The following is a 19,173-nucleotide window of genomic DNA, read 5'->3' as shown; positions in this document are numbered from 1 at the left end:
GTGCATGTATCAGGTGCACTAATAAAGTCTGTCTTCAGCTTTTGTCATTTATAGAAAATATCTTTTAAAGAAAGACTTAAAGGCCAGTGTTTAAATGGATTTTTCTTTTTATTGTCTTAATTAAAACTAGTATGAAGTGATAGTCTAACTTTTAAAGTTTTTATTTTAGTTCTCTACAACTGTTTATTCTGTGTGTATGCAAATGTCCTAGGTCTACATAGAGGTCAGAAGACAACTTGGGGGAATCAGTTCGCTGCCTCTGTCACGTGGGGCCCGTGGGTTGAGCTCAGGGGGTGAGGCTTGGCAAGAATGGCCTTTACCTGCTGCCCCTGCTCCCACTTTTCTGTAAAAGCAGTTGTACTTCATTCTTTTTAAATTACCACAAAGAAAATGAACATTTATGAGGTACCATGTGCCAGCAGCATCCTAACCACTCTGAATGGATGTAAACATATACGGAAATTGGCTTTTATACTGGCATAACTCAAGCTAAATGGATGCCATACTATTTGAGTTATTTAATGATTACACCTTTTAAGAGCTTTCACTAAATAATTTGACTGAAAATTGTCCAGTTGATAGCGAGGCACAAAATTTGGGGGGATTAAAGTCAGAAAATAGCAGAGTTGTGAAGACATTTGAAAGTAGAATGCCGGGTCATTCCCTCCAGTGTGCCCGAAGCTGGACCTGACCCCTTCCTTCCCAGGTGCTTGTGAAGGGCCCTAAAGACCTCAGCAGCTGGTGTGTGTGTGTGTGTGTGTGTGTGTGTGTGTGTGTGTGTGTAAACTGTATATCATTTCTGTTCCTTAAAGCATACTTGACCAGAAAAACATCAGGGGGTTGAAAATGAACTCACCATCAAATGCGTGGTCTATGTGGGTGTGTGGGTTCGCCTCCTGATAGTTCTCGGTGAGTCAGACCTCATGCAGAGCCTTCTGTGTAGTTATGTTGTTTGATTTAGTTGTTACAAGCTTTGATCTTAAAGTGGTTCAACATATCTTCTATCTTGTTTGCTATTCCTTTTTTCTTGTCTGAGTCTGTAGATCCTTGGCCACAGATCAGAAGTTTTTATGTAAATTTTGGAGTAGAGCTGTATGGTTATTGTCTGTCATTTTTCTTAGTGGATGCTCTGTAGAATAGTGTTTTCACTGTGAACAGTACATGGAACAAATAAGCTGTGTGTGACAAACACAGTGTTTCTTTTGACCTTGCTGTAAATCTAGTCCTCAGTCGGAGTTGACGGTCTACCTGTCTTTAGTTCCTCCATCTTCCAGGATCCCTAATAATGAAGCAGAGTAGGGGGCAGGATTCTTGACATAGGTGTATTACCACCTCACACTGTGCTTTTATCTCTTTTTAAACATACTCCTTGCTTAGAGTCTTTCCTCCCCACCCACTTCAAGAGAGGGTCTCAGTGTAGCCCTGGGTGACCTCAACGTCATCGTGTAGCTGAGGGTAATTTTGAATTCCTGGTTCTTCTTTCTCTGTCTCCCGATTGCTGGGGTTACAGACAGGTACCATCATACTCAGTCACCCTCATTTTCCATAAGATGATTTTCCCGGCCCTTTTCCCTGCGATGGGGTTTTGGGAAGCTATAGTTTAGGTCTAGTACAGAGATGACATTGGTTTCAAAGAATAGCAAGCCCCCAATATATGCATGCTATTTGTGGGCACCATGATTCCCAGGTCATGCTGATCCTCAGCTGCTTCATAATAAAAGCGTCATTTCTGTTCATCAGTAGTTCCATATGAAAACAGACACACATCTCCTGTCTGAGCTGTACTTAATATGTGCCAAGTACATGTAATAGAGCTGTCCTCAAAGGCGTTTGTTTTCTTGTAATTTTAGTTGTTCTTTTGTGTTATATTCTTTGTTACTCCTTTTTGCCTCTTTTTATTATTATTATTAATATGGTTTAAATACCCGAAGACTAGTAAACTTTGCATCATCGTAGCTAAGTGCACACAATTTGGCAACAGAAAGACGTTGCTGGAGATTGGAATATTGGCTTCACCAAACTACTCACCATGTAAAAGTTTTGTGACTTAAACTCAGCTGTAAAGAAATGGACTGTGGCTACATCGTAAGGCTTTATGCAGGGCTTATCACAGATGCGGGCATCTAGAAGTCATTAACAGATGTGTGTATTTTATCTAGATTGAGTTCCTACCATCATTACCAGGTGTCCCCTGACAAGACCACAAGGCCCACGGGTGGGTAAAGGGCATGGAGAAGAACCACTCTGGAGACAGTCACAGGGAACAGTGTCTGCTTTATTGAATGTGAATAACTACTTACATAGTGGAAGCCTATATATAGCCTGTGATTGTTTAGCACGTTACCTCAGATTGGATAGTGAGTGCTCACAACTCCAGGGTCTCTATGGGGAAGAAACACATAAAAAGAGACATGGAGAGTGTGGTTTGTTACAGGCCAGCTACCAGTTACTAACTGTAGATGTAACCAACCGTCTTATTAAAATAAGAAACACAGAACCAATGTAAAAGAGAAAGCTGAGAGGTCAGAGCTCAGAGCTAAAATCTTACCTCCTGCAGTGCTCCTAGCTTCCTCGAAAGAGCTACTTCCTGTGTGTCTGTGTTTAAATAGTCTTTCTGTTCTGCCTTCTCATTGGTTGTAAACCCAAACACATGACTGCCTCGTCACTGCCTGTAAGTACCACCCTCCAGGTCTTAAAGGCATATGTCTCCAATGCTGGCTGTATCCCTGAACACACAGAAATCCACCTAGCTCTTCTAACCACCACGCTCTTGCTATGGCTCTAATAGCTCTGACCCCCGGGCAACTTTATTTATTAACAACAAACACTCCTTCAGAATTCAGTGTTCCGACTGCTGGGGCATGGTGTGCCATGTTTCTTATTTAGAAACGCAGTGTGCCAGGTGGGCTGGCTGCCAGGTCATGTCTGTATTTTCTCCTCCTAGTTCCTGCTATGTCCAATATTGTCCTAGGTAGTGGGAGTATAAGGTCTGTGATAAAATAACTATTAAACTTGGCTGTTTTTTTAATGTCAAGGGACATATTTCCACTCAAGAACTTTTTTTAAAAAATTGATAATTTTGGGAACTGGAGCAATGACTCAGCCTTTAAGTGTGTGAACTATTCTTGTAAAAAGCCCAAGTTCAATTCCCAGCACCCACACTGGGCAGCTCACAACTGCTTGTACCGCTAGGTCCAAAGAATCCAACACCCTCTTCTTATCTCTGTGGACACCTGGGCTCCTTCCTGCGCATATACCAACACACGCGCACACACACACACACACACACACACCACACACCAACACACACACACACACACACACACACACACACACTTTAAAAATCAAAGTTAATGGTGATTAGAACATAAGCATTGCTGCACTTGGCTGATGCCCTGAGAACAGGAAAGCAGGGAGGGAACCCTGCTTTGTTGGGAGGCACTGGTACCGTAGTCTTGGAATCATCATTCGCATCCTGAAGTTTCACTTAGGCACAGGTTTTATAGGAAGTTGGACTAAAGGAAGACGGTCAGGTGTAAGTTAAAGACTGTCAGTGAAGTCTTTCCCTTCTCCCTCTCTGACACAGTTGTTTATCCTCCAGTTTCCTTTGTGTGTGTGTGTGTGTGTGTGTGTGTGTGTGTGTGTGTGTGTGTGTGTGTGTTATGCATATGTATGGGTATGTGGAGTCCAAGGTTGAAGTTGGGAATCATCTTCAGTTGTTCTTACCTCTTTATTGAGGCAGAATCTCTCAGTCAAACCCAGAGCTCACAGATTTGACTAGTCTTGCCAATCATACTGCTCTGGGGACCCCATCTCTCCCTTCCAAGGCCAGCTTGGCATTGATGTGGGCTTATGGAGATCTGAACTCCAGTCCCCATGCTTATGTGACAAGCACTCTAACCACTGAGTCATCTCCCCAGCCCCCCAGGATTTTCTTAAGGGGGCTATATTGGGCTGGACAAATGGTTTAGCAATTAAGAGCATGTACTGCTTTCTCAGAGGACCTGGGTTCAGTTCTATTAGGTAGCCTACAACCACCTGTAACTCCAGCTCCAGGGGTATCCTTGGATACCAGGACCCATGTGCACCCACAAACAAACACACACATGCATAAAAATAATAAATCACTTTTTAAATGAGGCTGTCTTAATTCTTGAGCCAGCTTGAGTAGGTGGAGACTGGAATGCCTTTGAAATGTTGTAATTGAAGCCAACTACTTTTTGATATGAAAATAGGCATTTCTCGATTTGTTTTTGCTCATCCCACACAAGAGTGTGACCCAACGCCAGGGGAAACCAAATCCTAGCTGACCTGGGCCCTAGAGCTTCATGAACTAAAGAGAAAAGATTCCGAAGCCCCTTCCTAGACAGTAAGCTCTCACATTGATCTGGAAGGGCTGGGACCAGATTGCATAAGCCTCTAGCTCCAGAGGCCTACCCACTATCTCATTTCTGATACTGAAGCCCTCGTTTGTTTTCAAACTGAATGGCAGTTTAGACCTGACCTTAAGATTTTTCATAAGTTCTTGTTTGCCCTTCAGCCAGACTTATGAATGCCAAGTTTATAAAACACTGCTGTTGCTTCACCCCACTTTAGGAGTCATCCAGAAAAATCCAAAATGTTCCCTAACTCCAAGTGTCTGAACATTCTTACTATGTTATCAAACTTAAAAACTGCGTATAATTTTTTCTAATCTGTTTTCCTAGCTTTCACGTAGTCTCTATCTAAAATGAATAGGCCTGTTGCTACAATTTAGTCGTGCTGAATTGTTTGGCTCCGGCTTAAGTGGTAATGGAGACAATGTGCAGGCTGTGGAATCTGCTCTGTTTGGATCTAACAGCTGGCTGCTTTCAGCCTCTTGGAGCTTTTTATTTTGCCTGGACTGGGAGGGTGGGAACGGCACTGGAAGAAAGCAGGCTGCTTTATTTAATAATCTGGGTTTGTTTGCTGATTCCGGTAATAGCCTTGGACAGCTCTTTAACCAGCTGCTTTTTCAATGTCCTTTTAGTTACTGTTTGAGTTTTCAAAGCTTGTCCTTAACGTGTACTTGTCTACTCTTTAACTAGTCTCCCTTCTCTACTAAATATGTTTTCATATGTTCCACTCCTGTTCCCTACGCATACTTGGATGATATAAGCTAATTTACTAAGAAAGAATTTTTAAAATTTCACAGGTCAAACCAAAAGCGGCTTATACTTTCTTGTTGTCTTTATTATTATAATCAAGTATTTTTTAATTTGGCAAATGTTACCTTCTGAAATTAAATTAGAACTTCAGTCATGTTAAAAACCACAGTTATTATTAGCTCCCAAAGTCTTCTAACAAGTAGTTTAGTAGTCTACATACTCCAGACAAGTTAAAAAAAAAACTATCAGAGTAATTAAATATATATATGTGTGTGTGTGTATATATGTATGTATATATAGATATTGCAGTCTGTGAAAATTAGGAAGTATGTAGACACATACAAAATAAAATTATAAATGTAGGTTTATTTGTTGGACTCCTTGCTTAGTGTGTTTGAATGGACGTACTGTAATGTCTTCATATTGAGTGAGCATTTTATTCTGTTCATGCGCAGGTTCGAGACCTGTGCTTGGCTTATATGCTGGTGACACTGACTTATCTCTATATTGGCTTCCTGGTCTTTGCCTCGTTTCCTTCACCTCCATTATCCAAAGATTGCATTGAGCAGGTAAGGCACCGTGTGCACGTGTGTGACTTTGTGTGTGGAGCAGGGAGAATGATACAGGAGCAAGATCAGCCAGGCCTGGATTTGAATGCCACCTCTACCTCCCCCATCTTTCCCAAGTTTCCATTTTCTCTTGCATCAAGTAACACAATACATGCAGGCTCCATTTGATGGATTCTGGAATAAGGTTCTGCATACTCTGCAGCTTGTAATGCTCGAATGACCACTCTTATGTGCTGCACACATTTCTCATTGTATAGATCACTGTTACCAGGGTTCACATGGATTTCTAAAACCCCCACCGAGAAGTCACTGAAGTCCCTGATTTCCCAAAGCTTGCTTGTGGGAATGTCCAGGGTGAACCGGTTTTAATTCATTGGTCTTTAAGGACAGATAGGACTCTTGTTTAGAGACTGAGTAAAAAGCAGCAAAACAAAGCAGACGATGTAGCCATTAAAAAGTGAGAGCCAGTGCCAGGCGGTGGTGGTGCACACCTTTAATCCCAGCACTCAGGAGGCAGAGGCAGGCGGATCTCTGTGAGTTCAAGGCCAGCCTGGTCTACAGAGCGAGATCCAGGACAGGCACCAAAACTATGCAGAGAAACCCTGTCTCGAAAAACTAAAAAAAAAAAAAAAAAAAAAAAAGTGAGAGCCAGAAACAGTAAGAGAGAAATCCTTCGCTAAGCAGTTGTAGTGAAACTTAGAAATAGTAACATCTTAGGTATTAAAGAATTTCTCACGAAGAACAGCATTTCCCTGGTGATTTTCTAGTCAGAGGAAACCCCTCTAGGAGTCCAGTGATCGTGTTTCAAGCCAGTTACAAGGTGTGTTTCAGCAATGTTGGTAGTGTTCTCTGCAAGGAGACAGAGCTGCTGCCGTGTGATAGCTGGAAATGTACCCCTCTTCATCTTGTTGTTTGTGGAAGTTCTTTGGAAGCCAAGTGTTTGCTAAGTTTTCCCTGATGTGAATAATCCCACAATTTGCCAACTCCCCTGGGAATAGGAATATTCGTGGTATTCATAGTTGAAAGGGCAAATGTAATTCTGAGTTATTAACTTTTTAGGATACCAGACTGAAATGAAAAAAACAAGCCAAAGTGTCAAAGTAACTCCTTTCTACTTGGTGCTGGCCTGCAAGCATTGACGGTAGCAGGTGCACTCACGCCGCGCACACTCTTGGAAGTGCTGCAGTGGCGGTGGAGGAAAAGCATGAGAGCTATATAGTGACGATACAATGTCATGGGATTGAATTTGCCATTTAAATAAATCGGGAACAAATTTACGTATTGCATATGAGCTCTTTAGAGCCGTGTTTCCTGCACCGTCTGCTGTGAAGAACAAGTTTTCTTTATTGTTTTAATGTTGAGTCATTTTCAGACCAGGATTTTTATAAGGCAGACTATGCCAGTGTTGGTATTTTATCACTTTCTAAATATGTAGTTTTGGTTTCTGTACTCACCTCTTGACAAGTAGTTGGCAAGTGGTTTGTAGACGGACATCAGTTCATAAGCCACTATTTGGGTATTGCCTGTGTTCACAATAAACAGGAAATGTGGTGAATTGAATGTACTGCATTGAGTGTTGACATGACTCCGTTGTCTTTCTTGGATTTAGAACTTCTTAGACAACTTCCCTAGCGGGGACACCTTGTCCTTCATTGCAAGGATATTCCTGCTGTTCCAGATGATGACTGTCTATCCGCTCTTAGGCTACTTGGCTCGTGTTCAGCTCTTGGGCCATATCTTCGGTGACATTTATCCTAGGTAAGGGTTCTTCTCTTGACCAGCAAGATGTGCCAAGCAACAAATGACTATGCAAACAGGTCAGTTTAAAGTTTGACTGATCCTTTTGCTATTAAAAAAAAAAATGCCTAATGAAAATGGTTACTAAAGATAGAACACAGGGTACTTTTCCCAGAAGAGCTTTAAATAGAGATGCCACTCCCTTGCCCAGGACAATCTGGTGTCCATCCTTTCCAGGACAGTCAATTAGCCCTAATGTCTATTATTATCTATGTAAGATTTAACTGCTACTAAGTGCACCTTGCTAAGAGGTGTTGGCACTTAGAACCTATATTGCTGTGGTGCTCAAGACAGCCAGTGCTCTTAATTACTGATATTAATACATTTTATGTTTATTAATAGCTGTACATTCCTACAGAAATGCCAAGTTGTGTAGAATTGAAAGTGAGACATAGAATAGTTTAAATTCTTCTTTCATATATAACAAATTTAAATCACTATGGGAATGTTAGCCTCTTAATGGGTCTAGAGTAATTGTGCACCCTTTTGAATAAGATCTGTTCAAGTAGTTACTTTTACCCAAGAGAAATTTCCACGTAACATCACTGTGTTTCCAGGAGTTCCTGAAGATTTCTCACAGTCCCCTGATTAACCCTTACAGTAAATAGTAGTACTTATGTACCTAGCCTTATTTCATTGGGAATAAATTAGCTCTGAAAGGGTGGGTGTTTGAGAGAGGGTATTACTATGTGGCCAGAGCTAGCATGGAACTCATGATCCTGCCTCAGCCTCCCAAATGGTGGGATTATAGGTGTGAATAGAATACATGTTTTAAAGGAAAAAGACTTATTAATACAATATAGGAAAACATTGTATTTATAATAACATACTAAACAAGACTTTAACTCTTAAGCAATATTAAACAAACAGTTCCTGATTGTAGTCTGTCCCCTCATGAAATATTTCAAATCAAGAGCTACCAGGTATTCTTGATACATTGATACAATGTCCTCTTGTACATTAATGGGTAACAAGCTACAGTTCTAACCCTGCTAATCTATTGGAGTCCAGAAAATACAAAGTTTCTGTTTGCTACTCCAGTGACTCTACTGTATTTGTTTCACCAAAATAAAACAACCCAATGAATTTCAACAAGTCATTGATGAAATATTTCTGGGCTAATGCATCACTCCTATCTTTGGCCATTTTTTGTTTCGTTTTCATTGTTTTTTTTCCAGACAGGGTTTCACTGTGTACCCCTGGCTGTCCTGGAACTCACTATGTAGACCAGGCTGGCCTCAAACTCAGAAATCCACCTGCCTCAGCCTCCCGAGTGCTGGGGTTACAGACCACTGCCTAGCTTTTTTTGTTTTCCTTTTTTCCACTATTTTAATGGTGCCCATTAGAGTGGTTTTTCTTCTTGGAAAAAAGTCTGAGATTTCCCTTTTGTGTTCACATTTTTTTCTTCCCTGTGACAAGAACACACTGCCATTGCCCTACATGATGGTGCATGATTTTTTTTTTAACTCCAGACTTCTTTATACTCTTCAATTTGATTACTACCAGGAGCTTTCATTTTCAAAGGTACATTATCAATATTTAATGTAAAAAATTAAAACTAAAAATTTTAGGGTATTTATTGATTCCTTAAAAAAAAAAACTCTAAGCAGAAAGGCACACCTGTAATTCTGCCCACCTAGGTGGAAGGGGCAGGAGAACCTCAAAGGTGAGGCCAACTTGGAAAACAAATGCATCATTCTTGAGACCCTGGCACTCCCCTCAAAAAATTATAGATAAAACCATTACTTGTTAACGTGAATAATATTTTTATAGAAAATAACTGATTCCCTGGAACATTGGGGTTTTTTTGTTTGTTTGTTTGTTTTGGTTATTTGGTTTTTCGAGACAGAGTTTCTCTGTGTGTTTTGCACCTTCCTGGATCTCGCTCTGTAGACCAGGCTGGCCTCAAACTCATAAAGATCCACCTGCCTCTGCCTCTCGAGTGTTGGGATTAAAGGCATGCGCCACCACCACCACCACCACCACCTGACTCCCTGGAATATTGTTGTATGGTTAAAAACTCTTTAATGTCTGCTTTCTGGTTGGCAGTTGAAGTCTGTGTTTCTGTATTGTCTACTATACTATCCTTTCATTTAGATATGTGAAGAAAATTCAGCCTCATGTAGATGTAGAGTTGGAGAAGAAGAGGAGCCTTTTATAGCTTGTCAGATAATTGAGGATGTTCCTCATCTTTGTGCCATGAGGGGACTGGACACAGCGTAGCTCCTCGTCCCACTGTACAGTTGGAAGCTGTTTGCCTGAAAACCCATTGAGTTCCCTTGCTTTGTGCTTCTTGGTCCCTGAATGAGTTTATGACATCATACTTGGTCAATATTGGTTCCTGGGTTTCTGTAGGTCTCTCCAATGTTCACACACTTCTTTATACATCACTAAAACTCACATCCATTAATATCATTACCAGTTTCATCCCAAAAAGTCTTTACATTTTGAAAAACCCTCAAACTCACAGTGGCAAGTGCCAAGTTCTCCAAAATCCTAGTTTTTATTTGAAAACTCAGTTGTTACTATCAGCAATGAATACTGCCTGTTGTTTTCCTTAAATGGCAAGCTCGTCAGCCTTCATTTATAGGAAATGTCAGTTCATCAACAAGTGTGGATGGCTGCTGTTTGGGCTGCGTTTGCAGAAATGGTAGCATTTGCTGAGCCTGTCCAATAGTTTGGGCCAGCTCTGCTGGTAGCTGCCTTTCCTCAAGACTTGCGTGTACTTGAGTGTGCAGGGGTGCCTGACTGCTTCCCATGTGACCACAGAGAACATTAAAAGGTACACACTCCAAGGGTGAGATCTGACACACTAAGTTTGCTCCTTTTGCCCATGGGTGGTAGAAATCGAACCCAGGGCCTGGAGCATGTGAGGTAAACACCCCACTGAGTCATACCCCCCTCCCCTCTCATGGACAAAGTTAATAAGTATTTTCTCCTGTTTCATTTTCTCTTGGAAGTGTTGGCAGTGAGCGCTCCATCATAGAACACAGCTGGGCGCCCTCGCCCTCCTGTGTTGTTTTCATAAAGCATGCCGTGTCTTGTACGGTCAGGAGAACAGGGTTTACCTCAAAGGCTTCCCGAAACGGGATTCGTGGTCACACTCGGAGAACCAGCTGCTGCTCTGGAAAATAAACCAAGTTTTTCTCCTGGAAAAACAAAAGGTCCAGCAAGTTGAAGGTTGGAATTCTAGGTGACTAATAACATCTTGACACCTAATAGCTCTGGAACTTATCGAGATGTATGATAACTACCTACCAGCATAAATAATTCTCCTTACTTTTTCATACATTGGCAATATGCTCTGCCATACCTTCCTACCCTCCACTTTTTTCTTTGATTTTCTTGTTTAGTGAAAATCCAACTAGCTTTTTTCCAAATTGTTTGGATAATTCTTGATTATTTACATAAATAATGGTGTTATTTTTAATAATTTTTACTATATTCTGTCAGATAAACTTGATTTCCTTGATCTACAGTCTTCTTATTTTTTTTGTAAGTACTTTAATAGGTTTTTTTTTCATGGTTTTGTTTTCTCAAGATATTCCAAGTAAAAAAATTATAGATATAATGTATATTCTGGTGCATACTACTAGTTTGCACCTAATAAATTTTTTATAGAATTTTTATAGAATTAGATAAAAAGGCCAATTTCACTTTCATTTACCAGCATTGAATAGTATATCTCAGCTTTGTTGACAAAGTAAAGACAATCATTTTAAAGGTGTTAAGAATGAATTTTAGCCAGGTGGTGGTAGCGCACAGCTTTAATCCCAGCACTTGGGAGGTAGAGGCAGGCAGAGATCTCTGTGAGTTTCAGGCCAGCCTGGACTACAGAGTGAGATCCAGGACAGCCGGAGCTGTTACACAGAGAAACCCTGTCTCGGAAAAAAAAAAAAAAAAAAAAAAAAAAAAAAAAGAAGAGAAAAAAGAATGATTTTTAATTGTCCTAAAAATTGATTATAACTTACCTGTTTTATATCTTTTCTTTCATATAAATTCTCTTTTACCTTCTAGCATTTTCCATGTGCTGATTCTTAATTTAGTTATTGTGGGAGCTGGAGTGACCATGGCCTGCTTCTACCCAAACATAGGAGGGATCATAAGGTACACTGTGCAAACATGCTGTTGTCATTGTTGCTGTTGATGCTTTAACTGAACGAATTTTCTGGAAGTGTTTCATGCTGGTCATGTTCAAGTATACTTTCTGCTGTTTGTTAGGTGCTTATTAAATTCCATTTTTGCTGATCTCTGAGAAGGAGCTCTGGGAGCCTCCTTGTCCCGCAGCTACCTTTCTCTTTATTTTTCTCATTTTCCATTGTGTTTCTTTTATCTGAAATAAAAAGTTATTTTCAATATTCATTACTTCTTAGGTGCACCCAGGAAGTCCTTTATATGTCAACACCATGTCTGCCTAACTCTTAATACGTTTCTACTCAAAAAGAAAAAAGATTCAAAAAGCAAGAGTTTAAATCCAAGATGGCTCTTTTTTAATGTCCTTTCTAAAAAAAAAAAAAAAAGAAAAGAAAAAAGAAAAAAAAAGATGGTTGATCATACTGTCACTAGAAATGTGTTCAGAATAATCTGACGCCTTCCTCGATATGAACAGCAGACTGAGTGAAATGCATTCAAAATGATCTGATGTCTTCCTTGATTTAGACATCAGATTGAGTCACTCTTGTTAAGAATTTTTCCTAAGAAGGTAGCAAGCAATAAAAGAAGAAAGTGGTGCCTGTGAGGACAGTGTTCTGTGTGCCTGTGAGGACAGTGTTCTGTGTGCCTGTGGGAGAGAGTGTTCTGTGTGTCTGTGAGGACAGTGTTCTGTGTGCCTGTGAGGACAGTGTTCTGTGTGCCTGTGAGGACAGTGTTCTGTGTGCCTGTGGGAGACAGTGTTCTGTACCTGTGAGGACAGTGTTCTGTACCTCTGAGGACAGTGTTCTGTGTGCCTGTGAGGACAGTGTTCGGGTGGGGGGGTGTGCCTGTGAGGACAGTGTTCTGTGTGCCTGTGAGGACAGTGTTCTTTGTGCCTGTGAGGACAGTGTTCTGTGTGCCTGTGGGAGACAGTGTTATTGTTTTAGTTATGGTTTCTATTGCTATGAAAAGACACCATGACCACTGCAACTCTTATAAAAGAAAAACATTTGATTGAGGTGGCTTACATTTTCAGAGGTTTAGTCCCTTATCATGGTGGGACATGGTGGCATGCAGGCAGACATGTTGCTGAAGCTGAGAGTCCTACATCTTGATAGGCAGGCTATTCTCATGGACAGGACTTGAGCATATATGAGACCTCAAAGCCCCCCTCCACAGTGACACACTTCCTCCACTAAGACCACACCCACTCCAACAAGGCCACACCCCCTCACAGTGCCACTCCCTTTGGGGACCAATTTCTTTCAAACCACCACAGTTATGTGATGTCTGTAGGAGAGAGTGTTCTGTGGTGTCTGTGAGAAAGTGTTATGTGGTACCAACGGAATATAATGGACTTAAAAGTCCCTGTTAAAGTATTCCTTGAGAAAATGGGGAATTGCCTCTTTCTCTGTCAAAACTTATTTAAGAATTTTTGTGTTCCTTGATAATTACACTGAATGAATTCCTTTTTTCTCATTCATACACAGGTGCTACCAATCCCTCACAAACCCTGAATGACTTTATAAAGGTCAAAAATGGAGATGGGGGATGTAGTTCATTTGGTAGAACTTGCCTGGCATGCACAAGGCCCTGGGTTCCATCTCCAGTACCTCATAAACCAATGTGGTGTTGTGGGTTTGAAATGCCCACACTTAGGGAGTAGAGGCAGGAAGATCAGAAGTTCAAGGTCATTCTGAGCTATGTAACAAGTTCAAAGCTAGCTTGGTCTTCGTGAGAGCCTGTCTCAAAAAAAGATCAAAGATAAAAGTCTGTCTCCAGATGTGTCTGAGATTTAAGAAATGAATAAAACCTGTTTGCCATGCAGATATTATAAAGACAAGCAGGAAATAATATTTTTGTTAATTTAAAAATCTAACAACTCAATTTAAACTCAATGTCAGTAACAAATGACACATTTTGTTGCAAAATGAGACTGAGCACAATTTAAATTATACTGTATTTACCTTAATTATAAGTCATCCAAAATACAGCACGACCATTAACACAGGAAGTTTTCATTCTGCAGGTACTCAGGAGCAGCGTGCGGCCTGGCTTTCGTGTTCATATATCCTTCTCTCATCTATATCATTTCCCTCCACCAAGAAGAGCGTCTGACATGGCCTAAACTAGTCTTTCACGTTTTCATCATCATTTTGGGCCTGGCGAACCTGATTGCTCAGTTCTTCATGTGAAAACTGTTTTCTCGAGATTTCTCATGGTGTTCTGAACCTTGGCAACGGTTCTGCATAAAAGAACTTGAAAATGCTGTCGTTGCTGTAATTCTAAGTGTTTTCCTAAGATAACCGAGAGCAAGGGAAATGATGGTCAACTGATGACTATTTTTGTCCTGGAGCAGGGAGGGGGTGATTGGGTGGTCTGAGCCCTCTGCCTTTCTCAGTGACCCCCGTTCCCATGCATCCAAGTAGACGTACAGAAGGAGCCGTACTGATCTTTCTGTTGATAAGTAGAAGGTAGGTGGGTATGTTTTGCCTACAGTGAGGAATCTCAGGGGTCTTGGGTCGAGGCGGCCTGTGCCAGACCCTGGGTCTGTTTTGATGCACTCTCTTCCAGTTTCTTACTTGCTGGACCTTTTCTACAGTTCACTCAAACCTCTGCTGTTTCAAACAGTAAAACAAATACCTCATTGTAAAAGAAGTTTCCATGGCATCATTATTAATTGACTGAATTCCTAACTAAGTACTTAATCTGAAGAACAAAAAAGTTGTAAATAGTATCCGTCCACCAGAAAATGCATGTAAAGTAAGGCCAGAGGGGCAGTCGGTACGTGTCGGTGAGCACTTAGGTGGTGAGGAGAGGATCCGGGGTTTAGGTCATCCTCAGTTTCGCGGCCAGTTTGAAACCAGCCTGACTATATAAAGCCTGTCTCAAGACATCAAAAGAAAACATGGCTCAGATACACTTGGGCACAGTTTGTTTCTGTGTGACTTAATTCTAACCCAGTTCCAGGGACCTGGATTGAGGTTACAGTTCCCAAGCCAGATCTTGCACGTCACAAAAGCTGTTGTCCTCACAGACAACGAGGGGACTCTTACTTCTCGTGCCCTGGAGACTAGCATGGCCTGTCATGAAGCCCAACGGAGACAGTGTGAGCAGAGGGGAGGGGTGGTGGATGAGGCTTTGCAGAAGAGAGAGGGACTAGCTGGGAAGGGTGGACCTGCGCCCAGTGTATCCCGAGTCGTTCTGGTTCAGGTCTGACCTCCGGAGCAGACACCATCCACCTGCTCCTGTAGCGGGAAGGGAAAAGTGAGGCCTCCCCAAGAAAACCTGTGTCTGACAAGAAGGTTGAGAAACCCAGGTTCTTAGAGTTAACATCCCGTTTCCCTTCTCAGCTAAAAGCTGAACCAGAATCCAGATGTCTGTCTTCCATGTAACACGGTCTGTGTTCCACCCACGACTACTAACATTTAGAGCTCTCTAATTTGGGGCTAAATTGTTTAAAATGCATCCTGATTCCACTTCCCAGGACAGTGTGCAGATTTGCGTCATGTCCTTCCTTTGGGAAAAAAAAAAAAAGCAAAAAAAAAAAAACCAGGTGAAATGGTTTTGACAAATCTAGTGAGGAGCTCCAGATTTAAGACCAGCTTTAATTTCTTTCAGCATAGTTTAACGTCCTGTTGGCGTTGCAGGCCTGTTTATAAGAAGCTGTAATTCCTAACACTTTAAGGGCTCGTTATGAGCACTGTCGAGCACATGTACAAATGGAATAGTATGGAAAACTCCTGTACACCCATCCCTGCGTCTAGTAATTACAGACCTAGCTGAATGTGCTTCACCTGCTCCCTCCTGCCTTTTTCTTTTCGACTGACATATTTAAAAACTGATCTCAGACATTATGTCATTTCATCTCTCCAAACCTTAACATCCAGCTAATAGCCCGAACTTTGAACCTGGGCCCATTCAGCATGGAGCTGGTCTCAAAAGCTCTGGCTAGCAGAAGCTGCTGTAGAAGTCATGTTACAGGGGCGAATGCCTTCGTGCTGGGGGGGACCCTGGAACCTCAGACTGCAGAGTCACGTCGGTAAAGGGGCATTGGCCTCAGAGCTGGGTGCTTTAAGACATGTTCCCGACTTAAGCTCTGTCTCTTCGGAGTAGGTTCTTTTGTGTTTGAGAACTTTAGGAACAATTTTCATTGCTTTTTCCCCCAAGGCATTCCTGGATGCTTTAGCACATCAGAGATGTGTTATGCTTTAACAATCAAAGATGATTGCATGTGTTTTTGCCTATTACATAGATAAAAGGAATATGGCGAGGGATGCTACTCTCCGAACAAAAAAATATGGATTTATGCTTTTGTTTTCTTAAAGAGATTTGATCGTTTAGACCTCCTAATGCCCTGCTAGACAAGCTCCTTAGTCTCTTCATGAGACTCCTCTGCCCGTCACTTGGCTAGGTCGGACTCTGCATGAGTGCGAGAGTCCTGGCTTATGAGGGTGACGCCACACGAACTCACACGCAGTTAATCTGACTTTGTCTCTGCTCCCCTCTCTTTGAACTTGCTAATTAAACTGCTTTCACTTTTTGCTCTGATGTGGTTAGCCTTTGGATTTAACTTCTTTAACCCCCAGCCAAGGACACTAAAATTGTAAAGGCGTTGTTTAGAGAGATCTCCCTTAGAAATAAATCCTATGGATCTCTTTGGGCTTTGCTAATATTAAGCCAGAAAGGGAAAAATGGAGATAAGTTTTATACCTGTGGATGATCATGCCAAGTCACTGCCGTTGGCACACTCCGGAAATGTGCTTGGAATAGGACTAAATGTGCCACTGGAAGAGACTGCCTTAGGGGAAATACTGCATCTACATTAAATGTGCCGTAGAAATGTCGGCAGCTACTGGCCACAGCAGAGGACCTGGTGTCTGCTTCTGCTTGAAACTTACCAAGAAAACGCCTGTGTGCTTTTCATTATCGTTCCCATAATTGTTCTGTGTAAATAACTGAGTAGTCAGCGACGTGCATTCCTTTGGAGGAGCTTAAAGACGTGTCAGACAGCATGCACATCCTAGAGGGACTCTGGATCTAGTGAAGAAACAGGGTAGGGTGCTCATTGGCACACAGGGCAGTGTTGGGGACTCTTGGAGCATCGTGGCGTTCTGGGGAGGGGCTGCAGAGGAAGAGGAACTGTCCAGAGGCAAAGGGCACTTTTCAGTTTCCTCCTACTCCCTAACATTACGTTCACTGATGAACCCTCTGAAGACCAAATGCTCAGACTTATAAGCCCATGGGGAGACTCCTCACTGAAACCCCCACAGTTGATAAAAGCGGAGAATATCATGCTGTGTGTTTCACCAACAACTAGAATGATATGTTACATGCATTTCCCTTTATTGGGGCAGATTTCCTCTAAAACATATTTTGTGACACTTAATTGCTTCTTTATGCTATTATTTCCTCTTCCTTATTATCACTAAAGTATTTAACTCCTATAGCTCTTGGACAGAAAGCATAATTGATTAATATGAGGTGTAACTAGTCATACACTGGGTGCTATGAACAGATTGTATAAACTTTTCAAAATTTTAATTTCTTTAAATATGAATATTCAAGATGTCAAATGTTTACATTCATTGATGTACTAGTGTTTCCCTTTGTTTCTGTTACCATGATAAAATACTATGACCAAAAGCAGGAGTCTATTTTGGCTTACGGTACCAAAGAGGGAGTCCATGCTGGCCAGGAAGGCATGCAAGCAGGGTTGGCAAATCACACTTCATCTGCACACAGGGAAACAAGAGTGCAAACACTGAGTGTGGAGAGGTGTGAACTCACAGCCCACCCTCAGGGACGCACCTCCTCCAGCCATGCTTCATTTGCTGAAAGTTCCAGAACCTCCCCAAAACAATGGGTCCCCAAACCAGCTGAGGACTCATAAGCCCATGGGGAGACTCCTCACTGAAACCCCCACAGTTGATAATAGCGGAGAAAATCATGCTGTGTGTTTCCCTTACCCAGTATTGACATGTTGCTTTTTAGAAGGTGGTGGTGCTTTGGGTTTTGTGTTTAACTTGACTTTATACCAACTTAAACAAATCCAAGTCTAGTTGGTGCCTAACAATAGTGTGTCGCTAGCCTGCGATCCAAAGTGAAATGAATCCCTGATGTCACACACGCTGACCCGGGTGGCCCACTTTCGCAGTCTGGCCGCCAACTTCACTTAAGATTGTATAAACACGTCTTGTCAAACAGCTCTGAGGGCAACCTCAGAGTCCCAGCAGTATTCTCTGATATGTGATTTGTCTTTTTATAGAAAAAAAAAAAGAAATTAAATCAAAATTATTTTGAAGAAAAGTATCTCTGGGATTTTTGTTTAGTAGAATTTGGCTAGGAAATACTATCGCCACCTAGCACTGGCCACTGACAGAGGCAGCTAGGTTCCACATTTCTCAAGTGACTGTGCCTATGTCTCGTGTCAGAAGTTTTCCTTAAAGTCCTGATCTTCTAGGAAGGCATGTATCACTTTAACTGAAACCTGAGGTGACCATCCCCGTGAACTGTGGCCCTCTTAGGTGAGTGTTGCCCAGTTTCTGGCCTAAAGCTCTGGAAAAGTCATAATTTCCAAAACCTTTTAAGCTAATAAAGGTCCCTAATTTTCTGGCTTCTTTAAGTAAAAATGCTTTTAGCCCCCACCAAATGTCATTTTTTTCTTGATTTCCCAAGTCTTTGAGAAGTTAAGACTGTTTTAAAAATTAAAAAAGCCACTCTGTTTATCTCAGACTGTGCCTCACAGTCTAGTCCCAGAGTAGGAATGAGGAGGTTCCACTTGGACATTCCCCCTCTGACTCTCCATCCCAAACAGTCCAGTAATGTTGAGTCATCGCAGGCCTCAGGATGCGCTTGTTTAGTTAGTCAAGAGTCCACTTAAACGGAAAGTCACATTAGATGCTATTATCTAGAATTTTCTTACATACTCCTCCCTCAAAATAATGTGGGGACTGGAGGTGCAGCTTAGTGGTACAACATTTGCCTAGCAAGCATGAGGTCCTGGTTTGATCCCAGCATTACAAAAAAGGGGGAAAAATGGGTCAGTCAGTTTCCAGATTAATCACTCAATACTTAATTGCTTACCGAATGCCTGACCTTGTGGTAAGGACTGAGCATGCTGTGGTGAACAGGCAAGGTGTGTCCTGGCAGTTCGACATCCTTTGTCCACCCTTCTGACCCAGCAACTGAGTCACCTTCCTTAGGTGCCAGGAAGTGGCCGGCTTCTGCCCTCTTGGTGCTCTGTCTCTGTGGAGTGCTGTGGCATGTAATTTGAGGAGCTGAGTGAAGAAGCCCAATGTGATCAGTGGGGCTTCCTGAAGTGAGTTGTGTCTTTCTGTGTAAAAACGCTCCCCCATCCCAGGTCAATTATAGCACTTAAATTATCTGTACAAAACCAGAAGGTCACGTAGAAGAACAAATGACCTGTTGAGGGGATGGAGTTCCGGGTGAATCACTTCCCATGTTGCTTTATTATTTGTATAACAAATTTTTCCTTAAGTGATGGCTAAGATAAATCATGGCAAAGGTTTGTAGAAACATGTGTACAC

At 41.8% G+C, this 19,173-nt stretch overlaps 1 protein-coding gene across 1 annotated transcript in view; it reads left to right on the top strand.

Annotated features, from left to right (window-relative positions):
* Slc38a9 (solute carrier family 38 member 9) overlaps positions 1 to 18,651 on the top strand; it is an 85,928-nt gene extending 67,277 nt beyond the window's left edge. Inside the window, 4 exon segments of the mRNA XM_037209438.1 lie at positions 5,582 to 5,695; positions 7,305 to 7,453; positions 11,510 to 11,599; positions 13,653 to 18,651. Of these exon segments, the coding sequence (XP_037065333.1) occupies positions 5,582 to 5,695; positions 7,305 to 7,453; positions 11,510 to 11,599; positions 13,653 to 13,818 (519 nt within the window). The 3' untranslated portion in view covers positions 13,819 to 18,651.
* Positions 18,652 to 19,173: the final 522 nt, after the last annotated feature.

The sequence above is a fragment of the Peromyscus leucopus genome, chromosome 11 (assembly GCF_004664715.2).
Source record: "Peromyscus leucopus breed LL Stock chromosome 11, UCI_PerLeu_2.1, whole genome shotgun sequence".
Classification (NCBI taxonomy): Eukaryota; Metazoa; Chordata; class Mammalia; order Rodentia; family Cricetidae; genus Peromyscus; species Peromyscus leucopus.
Note: the sequence above shows the minus strand (reverse complement) of the source record. Positions and strands in the feature narration are given on the sequence as shown.